The 22,937-nt window shown below is 40.5% G+C and overlaps 1 protein-coding gene across 1 annotated transcript; it reads left to right on the top strand.

Annotated features, from left to right (window-relative positions):
- Positions 1-19,682, top strand: ARHGDIB (Rho GDP dissociation inhibitor beta). The gene is made up of 6 exons (XM_054444595.2): positions 1-218; positions 10,953-11,145; positions 11,787-11,870; positions 13,740-13,816; positions 16,867-16,930; positions 18,970-19,682. The coding sequence occupies exons 2-6, from the start codon at positions 10,965-10,967 to the stop codon at positions 19,167-19,169; spliced, it is 606 nt and encodes a 201-aa protein (XP_054300570.1). The 5' UTR covers positions 1-218; positions 10,953-10,964; the 3' UTR covers positions 19,170-19,682.
- The last annotated feature ends 3,255 nt before the right edge of the window (positions 19,683-22,937 follow it).

The raw sequence follows: 22,937 nt of genomic DNA, 5'->3' as shown, positions 1-22,937 counted from the left end.
GTGCCATTAATTGACAAGAACGCTGCTCAAGTTGGCTGATCAAGAGATAGGCAGTGCAAAGGAACAGGATTTGAGACAGCCCAGGGTTTCCTCTTCGAGTAGGTCTCAAACATTTTTTTTTTTTTTCTCATTAACTTCCTTCCTGTTCTAACTGCCAGTACTCAGAAGTCAGAGTTGAGAGACAGAGGCACCCCGGACAGAGACGTGAAGCACTGAATGTAAGTTCAAATACCTCGGGCTGGGGAGGCTTCAGGTGGGCACAGAGCAAAGTCGGAAACCTCTAGACGGGGCTACCGCCCTCAACAGTTTATTATTTTTTTAGAGGGGCAGTTCTTCTTTAAAACAAACTTTGTGATAACAAATTGCTAAGGAGGCTGCAGAGAAGGGGAAGTTAGAGCAGGGAAGGGTGGCAGTGACTCAGGGGAGGAGGCTTAAAAGAGGGTACAGGGTGCGCTGCAGCCCAGGAGGTGCAATCCTGAATATTCTGAGACGGGCTCTGAGAACACGCACCGGGAGTGCCTGGAGGGGTTTCCTGCAAAGTAGGAACAGGCACCTGGCCAGGCTTGGAAGGAAAAGACTGTAGATCCAAAATGATACGGTCTGTGATGGTGGATGGTGGGTTGTGCTGGGGTGGAGATATGTGGTTTCCTGTTTTTAAGCAGACAATGTAAAAAGACTGGTTGAAAGAGAAAAAAAAATGGTTCAAAGCTGTCAAATATTAAACTGTCTTCCACTAAAGAATTTTCTGGTGATATAAGAGAAATGCATAATGAAATCTTCCCCTAGAGTGCAGGGAATTTAGCCCTCAAAGAGGAAGTATGGTATAGCACATGGTTATGTACTCATGAGTCATATACAGTGATAGAATTTCTACCACTGACAAAGGCTATGTATTAAATTCCTGCAGTCGGATGGGCAGATTGTTGCTGTTGTTGTCAAAAATAATAATAGGGCTGGGCGTGGTGGCTCACGCCTGCAATCCCAGCACTTTGGGAGGCCGAGGCGGCTGGATCACCTGAGGTCAGGAGTTCAAGACCAGCTTGACCAACATGGTGAAACCCCATCTCTGCTAAAAATACAAAATTAGCTGGAGGTGGTGGTGCATCCCTGTAATCCCAGTTATTTGGCAGGCTGAGGCAGGAGAATCACTTGAGCCCAGGAGGCGGGGGTTGCAGTGAGCCAAGATCACGCCATTGCACTCCAGCCTGGGCAACAAGAGCGAAACTCCGGCTCAAAAAATAAAAATATTAATAACAGTAGTAGCCCTTTACGTATGAGATAACTAACAGCAAACATGGAAAACACCAAATAACGTATTAAGAGACAGGTTTTAGAAAAATTCAAGGGGGCCCAGCTAGGACAGCTGATCAGTGGGCCTTCAAAATGTCAAGGGCTGAATTTCAGTTACCATTAGGAGAAGTGCTTTAGGTATGACCTGAAATACTTTCTTCCCTTTTAGAGGACTTCCCAGCCAGCATGTTTCATAAACATAATCTGTAATTAAACTCTAGACCTATGGTAACTTGAGGTGTGGGTCTGGTAAGCCCTGGGAAGTTCTTCATTCAGAGTGGGGGAAGGCAGACTGCTCTCACCCAGATGGCTCATGGTCACCCCTTCACATGGAGACCTAGAGCCACTGGAGTCAGGGTTGGCCTGGTGATCCTCACTGCAGGAATGGTCAGGCACAGGAGATCAAGAGGACCATGTCACCTGTTGGTCCGGAGAGACAGCGGGCAGAGGTCCAGTCCCTAGCAGGCACCGTGAATCTTGCCATTGGCTTTGTGTTTTTTTAATTTGTAAGAATATATTCCCTTCCAAAGCAGATATAGCACAAGCTTAGTAACAAGAGCATCTTACTCTTTTGTAAGATGTGTGAAATTCCAAGAGAATAGTTCTTTCTCCATCCATGCTTCACAGATGCAAAACCTGAGGACTAACTATGCTGTCACTGAACAGAAACAGGCAAGCATTTTTCAGGCCTCGACTAGAATTTGGTCCTTCCTTGCTTTGGAGAGCATGAGTTTGTCCCTAGGGAAGTAAGCTCTGAGCAACATCAAGGTTCTGTTTTCAGTAGACACTCGGCACCACAAAGTCATTCTGAGGGAAAGATATGGGTCTGAGCTGATTTGGGAGAGCACAGTACATGACAAACATCAGCTAGCAGGAAAAGAGAAGCCCTGAGGAGTTGAAATTATGCAGATAGAAAAAGAGAACCAACATTCATTGAGTGCCTTCTATGTGTCAGGCCTGGTGATAGAAACTTTCATATTTTGTTCCTGAGAAGAATGCAGAAGTGTTCAATAATTTGACTAAAATTACATACTGATACAAAAAGGATCAATAGCCACAATGCCTCTGAATTGCAATTCACAGGGCATGGTGGTGCGTGTCTGTAGTCCTAGCTACTCAGGAAGCTCAGGTGATCCTCCCACCTCAACCTCCCAAGTAGTTGGGACTATAGGCATGCATCACCATGCTGGCTAATTTTACCATTTTTAGTAGAGACAGGGTTTCTCCATGTTACCAGGGTTGGTCTCGAATTCCTGGGCTCAAGCAATCCTCCTGCCTTGGCCTCCCAAAGTCCTGGGATTAAAGGCGTGAGCCACCATGCATGGCCTATTATTTTTTTTTTTTGAGACGGGTCTCACTCTGTCACCCGAGCTGAAGTGCAGGGGCATGAATACAGCTCACTGCAGCCTCGACCTCCTGAGGCTCAGGTGATCCCCCACCTTCTTTAGGAAGAATCACATGGAAGAATTTTCTCCAATTCCACATTTTGAGAGTCCTTATTCCTGGTTTGTGTTATTGCTGCCCAGGATCCTGTATTCAAGGCTACACGGCATACCCAGAGATGAGTCTCATGTTGCCCCTGAAACGTCAGCAACATTTATCTGTGCAATAAGCACATCCTGCATCACCCTGTGTTGTGTTACTCTCTGGTGTCCTCAGCCAAAGAGTGAATTTTACCGCTGGTAAAAATTCACTTGGGCTTTCTTAAACAGCCTGATAATCTTAGCACAAATGGTCATAAAAAATGATCTCTCACTTCCGTCTAACTTTTCATGCTAATTTAAAACTTTTGTGAATATATTGAGATACTGAAGGCAATGGCTTCCTTAAAGCACAATTTTCTTTGAGGATTATTTAAAATAATATTTGTGAAGGTACTTGGTGGCATGACTTCACACATTGGGCACTCAGCAAAGCTCACGGGATCTCTTGAGTTCTCTCTCTTTGTGCATATGAATGTGGGTTAGAAAAACACACTATGAATACACAGGCAAGAAATAATAAGTTGTTTCTCTCACAAAGAGAAATGGTAAGAAATTACGTTTCTAGTAATTTGTACCCTTCTCTGGATTGATTACAATATTTATTGTCTCTTACAAAATAATCTTGTCTTTGGTTTTTCTCATCCAGTTTTGAAGTTTTCATAGTCCTTCATGGGGCTGAGGTGATAGAAAGCAGCACCGCAAAGTGGGGAATATGGATTCCTCCATATCACCAGGGACAGGGGCGGTGGGGAGAGGGTGGAATCCCGAACCAAGAAGGCTTCTGGTGTCCTGAGAGACAAACTTGCAATCCCGTAACACACCAAATCGCCAGGCAAGCAGCACAGCACATTCAAATCCTTGACTAGCTCTGAAATGTCACCAGTGTTTTAGAGATGGCCTGACTCTCCAGACCTGCACTAGACCCACAGCCTGATTTGGGGGAAGTCAGACATATCCTAGTCTGCAGGGAAAGTGGAGGTAACAGGAGTTACAGAGAATGCTGATGCTCACATAGGAACTTCTCTGATAGAAATCCCCTACTTCTGGTATTTCCACTTTTCGCTCTCTCTCCCCTCTCTCTCTTTCTCCCTTCTCCCTCTTCTCTCTCTCCTCTTTCTCCTCTTTCTCTCTCTCTCTCTTTCCCCACTTCCTTCTCTCTCTCTCATCTCTATCTCTTCTACCTAATACATTAATATCCATGGCCTGTGTGTCTAGATGCATAATCCAGCACAATTTTGCAGATCCAGCTTTGGGCCATGAGTTAAGTCTCTGTGGTATTTTGCTCCAGAGCCAGAGGGAGTTCTCTTAATTAGCTGTGCCTGTGTTCACTGACATTTCTCATCATTCACAGTGTGACCTCTGGCTTCAATGAAGAAAGGGAGCAATAAATAAAACCTAAAATTAAATTGTTTACATGGAAGCTTTTAAAAGAAATATAATATAGTCTCATTTTAAGGTTGATTCAGTTTTTAAGCAATCCTTTCCATTCCCCAGAACTTCTTATCTCTTTAATACTCCTCAAAGACAAAAATCTATTTTTAAGGAGGAAGGAGTGGGAACATAGCTCCCATCCACGGGGAAGTATTTGGTGTGGAAGCAGTTACCTAGCTTCACTGAAGCCTTGCAACAAAACAGACCAAATTGGAGCAGGGAAGGAAGAAGAGGAAGGGAACAAATATTCATGGAACATCTATTCTTGACCAGTATAGTCCTATAATTTTTCATGTGCTTTCTCCAATCTTTCAACCCCATAAAAAAGAATATCCCCATTTTAGTGGTGGTAAAACTGAGGCTCAGTGAAATTAGCAACTTGATTGAGTCCTGTAATAATACAGAGCCTGGTTTTGAATCACTGGTCCATCTGACTCAATCTATGTTCTATGAGACATGAAAGTCACCTTTCTCTGAATTAACCAGGTAATTTGTTTAATCTAAACTCGGGAGTTCTACCTTTTCTTGTCCTCAGTTCATTTAGAGCTGCGTTAATGAAACAGATGATGCTCTATCCTGACATGGGTGTAAGTTTTTAAGTGTAATTCACTTCAATGTCTTGGAAATTTCACTGAATTTGCAAGCAAAAACATTGATTCGTGCTATGTCATATGCATGCTGTGAGTAACCATCCTAATTTAATTTGACATTTTAATTGAGCCTGAGAAGATTAAGTCCCCATCTCAGCACATCTAATGCTTGCCAATGCTTTGTTGAATAGCAAACATGGGGTTGTGAGGGCTCCACTGTGAAAGTTAATCTGTATGGGCATCTGTGAAGCAGAAAATAGAGAAAACTGGAGTAGTAAGCCCGTGTGAAAAAATGATATGTGCTTTGGGGCCTAACAAATGGGGTCCACATTAACCTAGTTAAACATATAATTGTTCATTCTCCATTTCATTTTTCCTGTGCAAAGGACCAAAGTCAAAAATAAACAAAACTCAACTCTGCCCTTTGTAGAATAGGGGATGAGCAGCTGAGGAAGGTGAGGAAAGCCCATCCAGAAGATTCTATGCTGACAGGCTGAGTCCTCCCCAATCTCCCTTTTACTTCTTCTTTTCTTTTTCTCATTTCACAAGCTTCTTTAAATTAGGGAGCATTTGAGTCACTAAATTAAGAAGGGGCCTCAGAGATCCTCTCATGTCATGGCTTCATTTTGCAGAGGATGAAACTGGGGCCCAGTGAGGTTAAGCAACTTGCACGAGGTAACGCAGGAACCGAGTTGCGCTGAAACATCGTTATCTGACACTTCCCTGCTTTGTTAAAACTGTCTCTGCAGAGCTTGCAAAGAAGCATTTACCTCTGCTTGTGCGCCTCCAGGTAGATTCCCAAGATGACTAACAAACTCTAATTTTATTATAACTTCTTAAAGACAACTGAAGCAATAAAGCATAGTGCCTAAAAGTCAGACAACCTGGGCACAGACATCAATTCTGCCTAACACGTGGTAGGTCTTCTTAGGCAAGTTACTTAATCTGAACTTTAGTTTTCTGGTCTGGAAAAGAGAATGATGATGCCAACAAAGTTATTGTAAGAACTAAATGAGATAATCCTCTAGAAAGCACTTAGCACTACATGTGATAACTATTATAATTTGTATCAATGATATCAATATTATCAATAGGAAAATCAGTTGTCCTTTAGATGATGGGATTGGAAAACAGTCTGTAGAATTTTCATAAAATTCCTATTCTCATTTCAACACGCATCCATAAAATAGGAGGATAAAAAGAGAAAATTGTTGTTTGTGGTTAAATATGCACACAGATAATTTGAGAAATCATTGTCAAACTATATATGCCATTTACGGCTGGGGCTTCGGGAGAAACTGAGATTACCCAGAAATAACGTTAAAAATGCAGTACAGTGCTTAATAATATTGTACTGTACTTGAGTTTTTGCTGAAGAGTAGATTTTAGGTGCTCTTGCCACACACACAAAAAAGTGGGTGAGATGATGGATACGTTAATTTGCTTGTCTATAGTAACCTTTTCACTATCTGTGTATCCCAGACATATTTTACACCTTAAATATACACAATAAATACTTTTTAAGAAATTGATTCATAGGAAGTATTTATGTATTCCAGATATTAATCTCCTATTAATATATGCATTGTGAACGTCTCATTTTTAGAATCCAGACCATTACTCTTTTCACTATCTATAGGGTGATATTAGGAAAGGAATTTTAAATGCTTGTGTAATTGAAATATTTAATATTTTCTTCTATGTCTCAGTTTTTGCACTTGTAAAATGTAATTGTGCCTACCTCACAACATTGCAATGACTGAATGAAATAATGCATGCAAAGCACTTATCCCATAATAACTGAGTTTTTGGCTCATGAGTGTTCAGTAACAACTTGCTTTTACTATTATGGTACCCTTTATTATGCAAAGACCTGTTTGGAGAAAGAAAAATAATTTTATATCTGGGAGAAAAATAAGTAAAATAAAATTAAATTAAATATGCAGCATCTTTTGAGGATTCACATACATTTTATTTTTTAATTTTTAAATTTCCTTTTAAAGATGAATTTTATTGCATATATTTAAGGTATACAACATAATGTTTAGGGATACACATCGATAGTAAAAATGTTACCATAGTGAAGCAAATCAATATATCCATCATCTCACATAGTTACCCTTTTTTTGTTTCTGTGCCAAGAGCAGCTAATGTCTACTCACTTAGCATGGGGATTTACATACATTTTAAATAACAAAACACAGACAGATATTCTCTCATATTCACAGGTAAAATAAGATAACCGAATGGTAACTTAGCTGACACATGATTACAGGTCAGGAGAAATATGCAGAGGCCTTAGAAAAGTAATCATCTAAAGATGATGTGCTCTAATCCCTCATCCCCCAAGATGAGGAAACTCAGATCCACAGTGGTTGCAACATTCAGCTAACAGGGAAAAGCTAGTTAGTAGGAAAGCCAGAACCCAAACCCAGGCATGCATAACAAGGCCTAGCTCAGTGAAGAGATCATAATCCAAAATCAAATGGAATGACCACGGAATTCTCCTAAGGGGCTACTTCCTGCACCCATGTGCACCTGGGCTTCTCTGCCAGGCTTTGTGGTCATGCGCCCTCAGACACAAGTGTCACCTGATATCTTCTGCTTCAACATATTCAATATTTTGAGTAGGTTGGACTCTCAGCTTGAGACTAAGTTGTGTCAATGATCTGGTGGAGCTCCAGGAAAAAGCAAGCTTCTGCCTAGGCACCTGTAATCCCAGCAATTTGGGAGGCCAAGGAGGGTGGATCTCTTGAGCTCAGGTGTTCAAGACCAGCCTGGGCAACATGGGGAAACCCCATCTCAACCAAAACTACAAAAAATTAGCCAGGCAGGTGGCTTGCGCCTGTAGTCCCAGCTACTTGGAAGGCTGAGGCAAGAGAATTGCTTGAGCCCAGGAGGCAGAGGTTGTAGTGAGCCAAGACAGAGCCACTGTACTCCAGCCTGGGTGACAGAGTAAAACTATGCCTCAAAAAAAGAAGGAAAGAAGAAAGGAAGAAAGAAAGGAAGGAAGGAAGGGAGAGAGAGAGAGAGAAAGAAAGAAGGAGAGAAAGAGAGAAAGAGAGAAAGAGCAAGCAAAAGCAAAAAAGCAAGCTTCCTCTGTAACACTCCACTCTCTGCTCATGCTTCCATAGTTTTGAGGTTATGTTCCTAATCTGGAGATCTTGAACCCAAATAAGTCTATAAGGGACTTCAGGGGTCCACAAACCCCTGGATCATATGCACAATGTCATGGGTTTATCTGGTTTTTTTCCTTGAGATAATTACCATAATGTTTATCAGATTTTTAAGAAAGAGACCTGTAATCTCCAAAAAAAATAAGAAATCAACCAAACCAGGTGGGCCCTTTTAGTATGGTTAGATTACCCAACTTCCAGCCTCTTCTCTACTCTGAAGAGTAATTTAAACATCAGTATGGCTAAAGTACAGTGTCTTGTAAACAGTGGGTGCTCACCAAATAATCATGACCCTAATTTTACTTTAAAAGGCTTTCTCTGAGAACTGCTCTTCCAGTCCTTTATTTGCTGTGTTATTACTTTTTCTAATCAGCTTTCTAGAATGAGCTAGTTAGGGATCACCTGGTCTCATATCTCTTTTTCTTATGCTATAATTAAACCAAATGATTTTAATATGGCCCTGAATTTCCCCTTTTCGACTGCAACAAAATTTTATACAGAAATCCCACAGTATCCTCCACTCTTTAATGTCTAGGTAAATTTGTGTCTCGTTTTTATGAAACAATTGTTATATCTGTTTGCAATGAATTGAGAAAACATAGAACATAAGCCTCAGATTTACTAATGAGATCAAGACCTATATGTTAGATAAATGGACGTGCCAATGGTCACACTGTTAGAAGGTGGCAAATCTTGTCCTATACCTAATCCCTCTCTTGCTCTCTTTCTCTCTCTTTCTCTTTTCAACATTGAGATTTGAGGCTGCATAGTTACAATTTCCTGGAGGTTATTGAAATCATCTTGAGCCAGTGACTGGATGTAATGTTACCATCTGACGGCCAGGTTTCATTCAATCAGGCGACTTGTTAGAACCAAGTGATACAGTTCAGAAAGGCCTGACCATGGGGGCTGGGATGTCTTCCTCTATAAATAGTTGTTCCGATGTTCGGTCAGCAGGTTTGTTATGTGGCCCCCATCCTCTGGGGATCACCAGGGTTCTGGGTAGGCCCCTGTCTCATCTGATTAGTCTTATCTGGCTTGCTCTTCATTTGCCCCTTAATGATTGTCATTAAATTACCCACAACCTACAACATCCACACGCTGCCTCCTTCATTTTTTTCCAACCAGTTCATTCACTTTCCCTGAGTGTTGTTTGGAATATGAATTGCATTAGTCACTATGTTTATTCTGCTGTGCTCTAGAGTCTCATCTTTGAGTGGTGCTGGTTCTTCTGCTAAAGCAAGAGTTGCCATAGGAACAGGCCTACATGTTTTCTTCCTGTACAGGAAGTGAACCTGGGCATTGCAATGCTGTTTTCAGAGTTGGTCAAGGCTAGCTCATAATGTTTGGCTGCTTATTTAGATGGAAGAGAATTGATGAGCCAAAGGATATTATTTCTTTGTTTCTCTTTTTTTTTTTTTTTTTTTGGTTCCATTAAAATTGCTCTCATTTGGCTTTACTTCCAAATTATTTTTCTTCCTCTTGCCAATAGTAGTGACATTGAAACTCAAAACTAGAACTGATTTTGGCCAGAGATATCTTCACTCCTGGGAGACTTTATTAAGGTTCGCAGAGCCACTCAGGATGTGATGTGACAGACATTTTCTTATAGTTGTGTCACTTAGGAGCAATGAAGGCTTTAACCACAGGCAAGGAAAAGAGTTACCCTCAAAATAGAATTAAGGAAATCAGAAAATGATCTCCTTACCCAAATACCTCCCCAGCAGCCATCGCATGTGGCTGTCAGCCATAGGGCCTGAAATTCTTCCCAGAGGGACTTCTTCCTCTTGGTTAGTATACTGCCTGTCATCCAGCTGTGTGAACCTGGGCAGTTCTCTTAACTCTGGATCTCAATATCCTCAATGATTACATGAACCCCAGTGGTTCATTTCAGCTCTGAAAAGCTGTGACTATACATCCTCTAAGAGGAATAATTTTTGAATCTACTATTCAGTCATTAACCCTTAACAGGTAAATAACTTGCCTAGATTTCTCCTTAATGTTTTAACACAAAACAAGTAAATGTAGATAATGAGAGATGAAGGAAGACTCCAGGGTATGCCCAGGTGGGGCCTTATAAGGTCAATGGAAACCTGGGAAGGGAAGAAGGGGAGAGACTGAAAGGGAAGTGGATCCAGAAAAGAGAAATGGATGGACAAATGCTAAGGGCAAATTTGTACTTACGATTTTGTCTGGAGGAATTTAAAGTGTCCTTTGCTATTTTTGTGGCATTTAGAAAGAACAGAATATCTTTAGATATAAAACCTTATATATCAATCAAGGAAATTTTATAAAGTGCCAGAACTATGCAAGTGTTTTGGGGGGAATTCAAGAAAAACAGCGAACCTAGTACCCACCCTCGAGGGGGTGATTAGCAGTGTTGGGTGTGAACCATGCAGGCACCTGAGGCAGGTATCATAAAGGTCAACGGTTCCTCATGAGTCATCTTTGAGGCATTGCTGGAGTTCAGGGACAGATTCCACTGATGGGGAGGAGCCAACCATTTCTTTGGCAAGTACTCCACCTCTCTCCTCTCTCTCCTGCCTCTCTCCACCATTATCACTCAGACTGTGCATGCTGCAAGCTTTGATGCTAGCCAGGCTGGCTGGATTTGGAGGACTGTGATAACTCCTACAGCTTTTTGACTGGGCTTTTGCTTCATTTGTTCAGGAGTCTTTGTGCCATGTTGCTTCACTCGTAGTATGTTATTCACATATGAGTGATTTCTTTCCTGTCAGTTTTGTTTGGTGAATAGAAGATACTACAATGGTACAGAGAAATTCAGGCAGGTCAGAGAAATTACTAGAATACATTAGATTATTATTTCATAGAATTTAATGAGATTGAATTAGGAAAAAAATCAGGAAAGTGACTGATGATCAGAGAAGTCCATGAGGGTAAGGAGGCTGCTAACAGCAGCCCCACAAACATCTTTTATATTCATGACTTGTTGACTAATGGGCTGTCATTCTCTCTCCCAGAAATAGATCAAAATGACTGAAAAAGCCCCAGAGCCACATGTGGAGGAGGATGACGATGATGAGCTGGACAGCAAGCTCAATTATAAGCCTCCACCGCAGAAGTCCCTGAAAGAGCTGCAGGAAATGGACAAAGATGATGAGAGTCTAATTAAGTACAAGAAAACCCTGCTGGGAGATGGTCCTGTAGTAACAGGTATGTGTGTACAGAGGAACAGGGTGGGTGGAAGATTCCCGAGAAGGAAAAAGACATTTTGGCTGCTCAGGAGCAGCAGCAAAGGGAAGAGGGCCAACTGCTTCCAGGAATAAGTGAGCGCGGCACAATTTATATATGCTGATTAAAGTTATGAACTGTATAATTAAGTCTTCTTAAGAGATAAGATGCAAGTCAGCAGTGAGATAGGCACACATAACACACAGCAGGGATTTAGAAAGAATTCCAGGCTACCACTTAGAATTGTATTTCTCTCTCTCCATTTTCTTTCTCAGTCCTTACATAACCATTCATCTCTTCCACATACACTGTGGCAGAACAAGACATGGCCCAGAGATATAAATGGACAGTGCCCAATTAGCAGAGTACCTGACCCATAGCCATTCAGGAAATGTTGGATGTCAATAATTAGATGGACCTACAAGTGCCTAAGGAAGAAATAACATTGTTGTAATTTACAAGGCCAACAAGACCAAGCATAGCAAACCTGCCACATCTATTTCTATTTCTACTCCAGATAGAAAGATCACTTTTATTTTCATACTCTCTGTCTCCCACTTGAAATGCACACACCCATTATACACGTCTCTTCTTGGTACTTACATTCCCTTTTGATCCTGCAGATCCGAAAGCCCCCAATGTCGTAGTCACCCGGCTCACCCTGGTTTGTGAGAGTGCCCCAGGACCAATCACCATGGACCTTACTGGTATGTAGACACATCTGTACTGTTCAAAGGGGGCCTAAGATATCACAAAGAAAACTTGGTCTCTGTCTCCTTTTCCAACAAAAGAAAACTGGTGAATCAGAGAGATATATATGCTAGGACCAGTTAACAAATCATTGCTCTTAGAGTGCACAGTATTTACCATGTTTCATGAAAAGCCCAATCTTTATCGCTATTTAATTGAAGAGAGTGGAGGCATACACATTTGATATATTTACAGATTTTTGTCTCCACATGATAGTAAGAGAATTGTTATTTATACAATAAAGACTGCTGAGGGAAATATTAAGAAACAAATTGTGTGCTTCTGAAGTTGTAAGGCTTATACAGTCTAAACTGTAAGGTTTATACAGTCTAAACATCAAAGTATTGATCTTGTATCAGTTACAAAACTTACCGGAAGGTGAGAAGCAATCCTGAATTATACTAGCAATTCCACTTCTATAGATTGAATTGTTTTAGCTTGAAACTCTGATTCTTGTTAAATAAACAACATCTCCTAGTAAAGGCATACAAATTAAGATGTTGTTATTTTCTTTCACCGTATTGTAACTAAGGGTCAAGCCTTTCCCTGAGACTTAGGGCTTGAGGAGAAGGAGAGAGACTGAGAAGGGGGTTATTGTGGAGGAAATGGGCATCAGAGGGGATATGAGAGGAGAAGCACGGAGCCAGGAGATTGGGGCCATCAAAGGCAAGTTTTTAGTGGAAAAAAAAAAATAGTTACCAAATGACAAAATTGGACTCTTGTGAGACAGACAATGCACAAGTCTAGAAGAGTTGGCTTAGTTAGCAGCAGAGTAGTTCCCCTCTCACAGGACATAGCCAGTCTTTACCTTATATGGGCTTTTTTGTCAGAGAGAGGAAATCAGAGGCTGAGAAGGCACACTTCCTGTTCAACTGAAATCATTAGAGCAGGCACACATGTGAATTCAGCTACCCCCACATGCTCGCATCTCTCCAGGCGAGAAACTCATACTCTCTCACCAGAACTCAGAGTCTTCCTAATATTACCAGGTACAGCTGCCGGTTTGCAAGATAAGGTCTGAATTAGCGCTAAAGAAATCTGTTCTCCTCAGCAGGACCTGGTGGTATTGCAAGGAAAACTTGGTCTCTGTCCCCTTTCCCAGCAGAGGAAAACCAAATTTGGTTTTGTGTCACAAACAAGCTGCTATGCATGAAGAAAAGCATAGAGAGTGATTACCTCCTTAATCAGGGTACAGGAATTAGGGACGGATCCTGGTTTTATGGAAACTGAAGCTTTTATAACTTCAGTGATATTCCTTAAGAAAAATAGTATGAAATTGCAAATGAAAATACAAGAGTAAACACAAAGGTGAATATTTTCTTAAAGTGATAAAATGAATAAAAACAAGTAGAATTTTAAAAGCTAGAAAATGTCACAAACATCACCAAATCTATAAAAACAAATAGCTGACACTCCTAAATAATATTTTTCTTATATTTTTTATTTGAGGGGTAGGGGCATATTCTTTAGTAACCTCTTCATTTGACCAGTAATATAATTCTCAATGAGAGAATAAATTGACCAAAAAAAGATTTCTCTTCACAACTCATTACTGGTAATATCTTGTGTATTTTTAGCATTGTCATCAAACTTGGGGGCAGGGATACTCTCGTGTTTTTCATAACAGAGCTGTAAGATTTCAGGCATTCCGTGTGTGTGTGTGTGTGTGCGTGTGCAAGGACTAAACTCAAATACTCTGTGAATTGAGGGCCCTGTGAACCATGTTGCCGTGGTGGGCTCAACAGATTTCTCTGGGGCTTAAAAGTCATTTATTAACTTGTGTATCTGCTTTTGAGGATAAACTCTCTCTAAATCTTCTTCTACAGGTGATCTGGAAGCCCTCAAAAAAGAAACCATTGTGCTAAAGGAAGGTTCCGAATATAGAGTCAAAATTCACTTCAAAGTAAGTATCCGGCCTTGTGTGTTTTTGTAAAGTTTAAATCTTTTCTTTAATCAGTGACTACATTTCTTGCATGACCATGTTGAGGTACTTTTTTTTTGTTTCTCCCCCAGTACCCTCAAGCTGGGTCTGGAATGTCCTCTTCCCAGCCCTGAGGGCTACCTGTTGAGACCTACCCTTGCCTCCTGTCTTTTCCTAGCCAGGACTTCTTAAACAATTCATTATTGCTTAAGCCAATGGGATCCCTCTGTCTGTGAACTCCAAATACATCCACGAGGCACACACTGCTTTGTGTTGTATCACCTGTGTCATTTCTTCTTCATACAATATAAGCACCTCAATCTAGGGTGAAATTGTACATCCCTCCTTTCCAATATTTCACACAAAACTTTGTAAATAGCATATAGTTCATGAATATATATATTGAAAAGTGGACAAACAAGTGAATCAACCAATAGGAAAAGAAAATGGAACAGACAGGGCCTCAGCTCTAATTGCTCAAGTATTATATAAATCCAGGGAGTGTGATCTTTGCTAAAGAACTGGAAATTACAATTATAGTTGTGGAATAGGTAACCAGGAAAGAGGAAACTAAATAAGAGATAAACTGACATCTAATATATCCCAATGAGCCATATATCCCAATGGGCAGCCAAAATCACAAGAAAAATAACTTTGACTTTGAAAACAAATAGGTTAGAAATGCAGTGTTTGCACTTAGTGGTTTATGTTTGCTTTGGTGGCCTCTCATTCCCACTTAGCCTCAGTCTCCAGGGCCTGGGCTCCACCAAGGAAGACTCCATCTGCTCTCTCTATTTGCACACTGGGGACTTTTTTCCCCAAGGTACAGGATATGATTCAGGGTTGATGGATGACCCCTCCCTACCCCATACAAATATACCTGAAAATAATTTCATCCTGGAAATATTTGTTGACGCCTACTCTATAATGGGCACTGAGCTAGGGTTCACTTACTTGTTTCCTGTCATTATTTATTATCGAAGCACCTGAGGGTTTGGTAAGGCATTATATCAAAATATGCCTAGAATGGGTTGCACATCAGTTTCATTTTTAATCATTGATGCTATTGCATTAATTTGTCTATTTGGTAAACCAGTTTTCCTCAAATGAAATGTGACAGGTAAATTTTGAAGTGAATAAGATGAGAAGGAAAGGTCTGGAACAGGGGCTTCTCCTCTGGATGGGGAGGCGGAGAAGCAGTGTGGTATGTGGGTCTGTGTGGTCAGGTTTACACATTAGGATGATGCAGGAGGAGGCCACAGAAAGGGGCTTTTGAGTACTCTCTAATTCAGAGGTTTGATGGCTCTCTGAGTAACCTACATAAAGTTGAACCATCCTGTGGCTTGTCCCAGCATGGAGCTACAATTAGAAGAAATGCCAGATCAAAGTCAAAAATCCTTGAAAAACAACTTAAATCTTCACTGAAGTCTCTTGAAAAATGTTCAAGAAAGTTTGCATTTATAACACTAGTAACACACGCTGAAGTCCTCTTTCACGATCTCTGTTAGTTGCACTCAATGTTCTTTTTCTCCTCCCAAACTTCTTAGCACTTTCTAAAAACCTGGCCTAGGATTGTTATTTTAGGTTCTCCCCAACTTTTTTTCTGCCTCCCAAGGAAATGTGGTATCTCTGACTTCCACAGCTCTCACTTTGATTCATAACACCAAGGCTTCTTCCCCTTGGAGTGGGAGACACAATAGGGATGGGGATGTGGGCAGATGAAGAGGATTCTATGAATATTCATAGTTTTATTTCACCCACCCCAAATGTATTTATATTAAATGGACCCACTGTAGAGCGCTGGTGAGATGGTAGACTCTTTGTCTTGAAGTCCTTATTGCTACACCAATATAATTCTTCTTCTTAGGTCTTTCTCCCACTAGGTGAAGGGGATAAGCTTGGGGACATCTAGAAAGGTGCATTTATTTTCCCTATTCCTATGAGCTACATTTGAGACTCAGAGTATTAGAAAGTCTGGGCTTTATCACAGTCTCTTTGATGACGCTAATTCTTTTTCTGACAGCTTTTCATAGGTTTATACTACAGATTTACCCTGTGACAGTCAAGAATCTAAGCTGGCAGTGTGCACTGCTCTGCCACCTCCCTGCCAACAAAACAAAAGATAGCACTGGTTGATTGGTTGAACTATTGTATCCAACACACGAGGACAGCCATAATTATTGTTGAAGAAAAATTATTTGAAGATGCTTTAGTTCTTCACATTGGTGAACAGATAACCAAGCTCTTCGGCTAATGATGCAATGTCCACTTTAATTTGTTTGTATAGACATAACCACTGTGTAAAATTAACAGACAACCCAGGTCAGTCCCAGGTGAAATGAATCATGGAAAAACAAAGTTCTTGGGCTGTCCACATTTTCATTCTGCGTTACTGAATTTTCTTTGAAAGGCTTGGGAAAATAGCAAGATCTCAGACAACGTCTGAAAATGACAGACATCCAAAATACTTGCCAGGTACAAGTGAATTTCACCCATTATTTCAGTTATATTGCAGGCACAGCCATCTTCTAGACATGAATTTTCCATTACAGCTTTCCTCCTTGTTGTTTGTTTTTTATACGGTAGGTGGATCACCTCTGAGGTTGTGGTTTTTAAATATTTACATAATGTGCTCTATTGGTATCTTCATAACTTTTCCTAAGACAAGGATGGTCTCTTGGTCAGCAGTGTTGGAGAGGGAAAGCTCAAGGCCATTCTTGGGACCGTTGAGAAAGGAGAAATACAATGAAGAATATTGAGCCAATGTTTTAATGAACCACCCTCTCTCCCAAAACGGTAAAAATCAAAATGTTCGATAATTAAACCAGTTTGGCAATGTTGCATTTTATGATTTCCCCTCTCTAATCTTTGCCTCACAGCCATGCTAAATAATGATAGAAACACCGATTCTGAACTAAATCTTTAGTTTTTTCATTGTCAGAGAAGATTCAGCTAGGCAGGATCAGCATGAAAGATGAGAAAAAATGAAAGACCCTCTTAATCTGAACATCCTGGTTCCTTCCCACCTGCAGGTGAACAGGGATATTGTGTCAGGCCTGAAATATGTTCAGCACACCTACAGGACTGGAGTGAAAGGTAAGGGAACCTACATTTCCACACTGTCCCAAACTGCTTCTCATTGATACTTTAACTTCTGCTTATTAGCAACTTTTAGCTATAGACTCAGATGAGAATATGATAAAAGCTGTGGATGCCGGCTCTAGGAAGAGGCACAAATACACCTCTGATCTAGACACTGACAAGGCCAATGCTCAGGGGACCTTGTTTAGACTGGGTCAGCTGCTAACCTTCAGCAATCAGCTTTTTGGATTCAATATTATCACTCGTAAAGGAGAAGAGTAACCAAGATAAGTTTAAAGGAAATAAAGTATATAAAAATACTCTACAAAGTAAACAACAAAAAAAGGCGGTTCACAGGTACAAAACCCAAGTGTTAGAGAAACCCAAGAAAGAAAACACTTGCCCAGTGCTATGTGTATTTGGGGTGGGAGTAGGTGGGGGTGGCATTGGAGGGAAGGGGGAGGCAATGCTCAATTTCCTAACAAAGAAATAGAAAAAAATATTTTCTAGGATTGAAAAAGCCTGTCTAATTAAAATAACATGACAACATTACTTAATCTGCAATTCTTCTTGACATGCCTTGGGAACTTGCCTTCAATTTTCTTTCATTAATATAGGCAGGGAGAAATGAGAGGTGGGAAGGTGATGGAGGCACTTTACAGTTCCTTTCTACCTGAGGGTCTGTTCCCTCCAGAGGCAAGTAACAACAAAGCATGTCTCAGTTTCCACCAAATTAATAAGCAAGATAGGGGAGAAATTATCTGATAAATTTGAATGTCATAGAGGACCAGTCAATTTCTCAAATCCCAGAGAAGACCATTGACCTGAAAGATATTGATTGGCCTTTCCAATACCTAGTCTCATGAAAAAAAAGTTTAATTTCCTATTTTCCTTTGGGCATAAAGCCCGTATCGCCTCACTTAGACAAAAGGACAGTGACATGTCTGCAGATGTTTTTTCAAACTTATTAGCAATACTTAGCCAACTATATGCCACCTATCTGCCTATGTATACTTTTCAATGCCCAACTATTCTTAATATATATTCCAGTTAACCACCTATAAATAAACTTGATTGGCTATTTTCACCATTTGTCCTAGTTCTTCACTTTTTTTTTTTACCAACTTACTGCTGTTGTTGTTCCATCCAATTATTCTATCCATGAATTCTCATCACCATCTGTTACTTTATCTCCCCCAACTGATATGTTCATAGAATGATAGTTTGTAGATAGAAGATCCTTAAAATCCATCATATACACAAAGAAATGGAAGCTCAAAAATGTTATGACTTAGGCCATTGCAGGACTGAGATCAGAACTGAGGTCTCAATTTGTTTGAGTTTTTTTAAATGGTGTAATCTGCTATATCTCCATTAAAATAAAAAAAAAAAAAGCAGGCTTAATCCCCATTGATTTAGGCCACTGGTTCCCCAACTTTACCTCAGAATCAACTGTGTAGTTTTTTAAAAAACACTGATCCCTGGGACCCACAGAAGGTTACTGAACCATAGCCTTTGGAAGTAGGACAAAGGAAACTATATTATTAAAAGGCACTCCAACTTAAAAAATGTTTTAAAGAATAATTTTTTTAAAAAGATGCCTCAGGGCCAGGTGTGGTGGCTCACACCTGTAATCCCAGTACTTTGGGAGGCCGAGGTGGGTGGATCACCTGAGGTTGGGAGTTCGAGACCAGCCTGACCAACATGGAGAAACCCTGTCTCTACTAAAAATACAAAACTAGCCAAGCGTGGCAGTGCATGCCTGTAATCCCAGCTACTCGGGAGGCTGAGGCAGGAGAATCGCTTGAACCCAGGAGGTGGAGGTTGTGGTGAGCCAAGATTGTGCCTCTGCACTCCAGCCTGGACAACAAGAGCAAAACTCCATCTTAATAAAAAACAAAAGGATGCCTCAGATAAATCTGATGTTTATTTAGGCTTGGAAACTATTGCTCTTGGCTTTAATCACTGTAGGCTGTAGTCCAGATTCTCCAGTTTGCGGAGTGTGTTTTTCCTGTATCAGGCTCTTACCCTAATGAACTCTTCTTTCTTCCTAGTGGATAAAGCAACATTTATGGTTGGCAGCTATGGGCCTCGGCCTGAGGAGTATGAGTTCCTCACGCCAGTTGAGGAGGCTCCCAAAGGCATGCTGGCCCGAGGCACGTACCACAACAAGTCCTTCTTCACCGACGATGACAAGCAAGACCATCTCAGCTGGGAGTGGAACCTGTCGATTAAGAAGGAGTGGACAGAATGAATGCATCCACCCATCCCTTTCCCCACCCTTGCCACCTGGAAGAATTCTCTCAGGCGTGTTCAGCACCCTGTCCCTCCTCCATGTCCACAGCTGGGTCCCTCTTCAACACTGCCACTTTTCCTTATTGATGCATCTTTTCCCACCCTGTCTCTCAATGTGGTCCCTAGAACAAGACGCTTAAAATCGGGCTTTCACCCAACCTGCTCCCTCTGATCCTCCATCAAGGCCAGATCTTCCACGTCTCCATCTCAATACACAGTCATTTAATATTTCTGTCTCTTATCCCTATTCGAGCAACTAGAGGCCAGTAAATGGGCAAACTGTCACTAACAGGCCTTTGACTCAGGTTCCAGTAGTTCATTCTAATGCCTAGATTCTTTTGTGGTTGTTGCTGGCCCAATGAGTCCCTAGTCACATCCCCTGCCAGATGGAGTTCTTCTTTTGTGTGAGAGACACTGTAAACAACACAAGAGAATAAGAATAAAACAATAACTACATGTGTTCTGACTGAGACCTTCATTTCCCTGCTTTCTTCCTTTGAACAAATATGATAACTGGATGGTTCACATTTGTGAGTTCCCTCAGAGGGGATGGGGATGAGGAAAACACACTGGAGGAGATATTTACATCTTTGGGAACAAATTGGTCCCCTATTACACCGTAATGGGCAATGCACATTCAGAATACAGCGAGTGGGAAATCTACATTTTACTTATTTAGTAGTTATTTTTAATTTCAACTTTTATGTTAGATATAGAGGGTACATTTGCAGGTTCATTACATGGGTATATTGCACCCAGGTAGTGAGCCTAGTACTAAATAGGTAGTTTTTCAAACCACGCCCCACTCCCTCCCTCACCCCTCAGGTAGTCCACAGTGTCTACTCTTTCCATGTTCATGTCTATGTGTGCTCAGTGTTTAGCTCCCACTTATAAGTGAGAACATATGGAAGTTGGTTTTCTGTTTCTGCATTGCTTTGCTTAGGATTATGGCCTCCAGCTTCATCCATATTGCTGCAAAGGACATGATTTTACTTTTTTATTATGACCATATAGTATATCACGGTATATATGCACCATATTTTTTATCCAATCCACCATTGATGGGCAACTGTATTGATTCCATGTCTTTGCTATTGTGAATGGCACAACAATGAACATACGCGTGCATGTCTTTTTGGTATAACAATCTACTTTCCTTTGGATATATACATAGTAATGGGATTGCCGAATCAAATGGTAGCTCTGTTTTAAGTTTTTTGAGAAATCTTCAAACTGGTCACTCTCCATATGTTAGTAAACATATTATGCCTTGGAATGCTAACATTACTCCCAAAAATTGGAGTACTCTCCTTGGCCTTAGTATAGAGATAAAAGGTATAGATGCCCTCGTTACTTACAGTTGCTTTCCACAGTGGCTGAACTACTTAACTGCTTAAGTTATATTCCCATGAACAGTGTATAAGCATACTCTTTTCTCTACAATCTCACCAGTGTCCGTTGTTTTTTGATTCTTTAATAACGGCCATTCTGACTAGTGTGAGATTGTATCTCATTGTGGCTTTGATTTGCATTTCTCTGATAATTAGTAACATTGAGCATTTTTTGTATGTTTATTGGCCTCTTGTGTGTCTTCTTTTGAGAAGTATCTGTTTATGCTCTTTGCCCATTTTCTAATAGGGTTATTTGTTTTTTGCTTCTTGATTTGTTTAAGTTTCTTATGGATTCTGAATATTAGACCTTTGTTGGATGCATAGTTTGCGTATGCTTTCTCCCATTTTGTAGATTGTCTATTTATCAATAGTTCCTTTTGCTCTGCAGTACCTCTTTAATTAGGTCCCGCTTGTCAATTTTTGTTTTTGTTGCAATTGCTTTTGAGGACTTAGCCAAAAATTACTTGTCAAGATTAATGTCAAAAAGAGTTATTTCCTAGGTTTTCTTCTAGGACTTTTATGGTTTGAGGTCTTAAATCTTTAATTCGTCTTGAGTTAATTTTTTATATGGTGAAAGATAAGGGTCCAGTTTCATTCTTCCGCATATGGCTAGCCAGCTATCACAGCACCATTTATTGAGTAGGGAGTCCTTTCCCCATTGATTAGTTTTGTCAACTTTGTCAAAGATCAGATGGTTGTAGGTATATGACTTTATTTATGGGTTCTCTATTCTGTTCCATTGGTCTATGTGTTTGTTTTTGTACCAGTACCATGCTATTTTGGTTACTGCAGCCTTGTAGTATAGTTTGAAGTTGGGTAATGTGACGCCTCTGGCTTTGTTCTTTTTGATTAGGATTGCTTTAGCTAGTCAGACTCTTTTTTGGTTCCATATAAATTTTAGAATAGTTTCTTTTCTAATTCTGTGAAGAATGACATTGGTAGTTAGATAGGAATAGCACTGAATCTGTTAATTTCTTTGGGCAGTATGGCCATTTTGAAGATACTGATTCTTCCTACCCATGAGCGTGGAATGTTTTTCCATTTGTGTCACCTCTGATTTCTTTCAAAAGTGTTTTGTAGTTCTCCTTGTAGAGATATTTTACCTCCTTGGTCATCCGTATTCTCAGGCATTTCATTTTATTTGTGGCTAAATTGTGTTCTTGATTTTACTCTCAGGCTGGACATTACTGGTATATAGAAATGCCACTGATTTTTGTACGTTTATGTTTTTCCTGATACCTTACTGAAATCATTCATCAGTTACAGTAGCCTTTTGGCAGAGTCTTTTGAGCTTTCTAGACATACAATCATATTGTCAACAAGGAGAAATAGTTTGACTTTTTCTTTTCCTGTTTAGATGCCTTTTACGTCTTCCTCTTGCCTAATTGCTCTGGCTAGGGCTTCCTAATTTCTTTTATAATATTTTCACATGAAAATTCTCCTAAGCTTAAGACTACATATCCCAATGCCTGTGGAAATCTCATCTTGGACTTCCTCAGACACTTGTGAGCAAAATCAAACTTTATCTCTTTCTTCTGCTTAAGACTTTTCAGTGGTTCTCATCACCTACAGAATAAAGTTGATGCTCCCGCACTTAGTGTATCATATAAAGCCTGCTGTGAGCTGGTCTCAACATGCCTTTCTGCCCACATGTATCACTTCCTTCCTTTTCATCATTTTCAATTACTAGTAATTCAGTCACACATTATATTTGCATATCTGTGCTTTGTTTTTTTTTGTTTTTGTTTTTGTTTTTTTTGAGATGGAGTCTCGCTCTGTTGCCCAGACTGGAGTGCAGTGGCACTATTTTGGCTCACTGCAAGCTCCGCCTCCCAGGTTCAGGCCATTCTCCTGCCTCAGCCTCCCGAGTAGCTGGGACTACAGGCGCCGACCACCACACCAGGCTAATTTTTTGTATTTTTAGTAGAGACGGGGTTTCACCGTGTTAGCCAGGATGGTCTCGATCTCCTGACCTTGTGATCCGCCCGCCTCGGCCTCTCAAAGTTCTGGGATTACAGGCGTGAGCCACCGCGCCCGGCCTGTGCTTTGGTTCTTTACATGAAACTCCCTTTCTACCTTGTGTTGCCTGGCAAAATCTTACTTACCCAGGACTCTGCTTGGGTATCCTCCGCAGGAAGAACACTTTCATTGAACCCTAGCATTGTCCCTAATACCCTTAACCTGTACTGTCATAGCACCCTATGAATTTTTCTCTATCATTTCCATCTTATATTTAAATAATCTTTTTACTTGCCCATCTCTTCCACTGACAATCTAATCTGGCAGAGGCTGGATCAGATCATAATTATCTTTCTATTCCTAGTGCTAGGATCAAT

Source organism: Pongo pygmaeus, chromosome 10, assembly GCF_028885625.2.
Source record: "Pongo pygmaeus isolate AG05252 chromosome 10, NHGRI_mPonPyg2-v2.0_pri, whole genome shotgun sequence".
Classification (NCBI taxonomy): Eukaryota; Metazoa; Chordata; class Mammalia; order Primates; family Hominidae; genus Pongo; species Pongo pygmaeus.
This window is presented reverse-complemented; position numbering and strand designations above follow the sequence as displayed.

Excerpts from the sequence above, each read along its gene's own strand:
- ARHGDIB (XM_054444595.2), top strand. The coding sequence starts at position 10,965 with ATGACTGAAAAAGCCCCAGAGCCACATGTGGAGGAGGATGACGATGAT. Across the intron at positions 11,871-13,739 it reads AATCACCATGGACCTTACTG|GTGATCTGGAAGCCCTCAAA; the intron begins GTATGTAGACAC and ends CTTCTTCTACAG. Across the intron at positions 16,931-18,969 it reads CTACAGGACTGGAGTGAAAG|TGGATAAAGCAACATTTATG; the intron begins GTAAGGGAACCT and ends CTTTCTTCCTAG.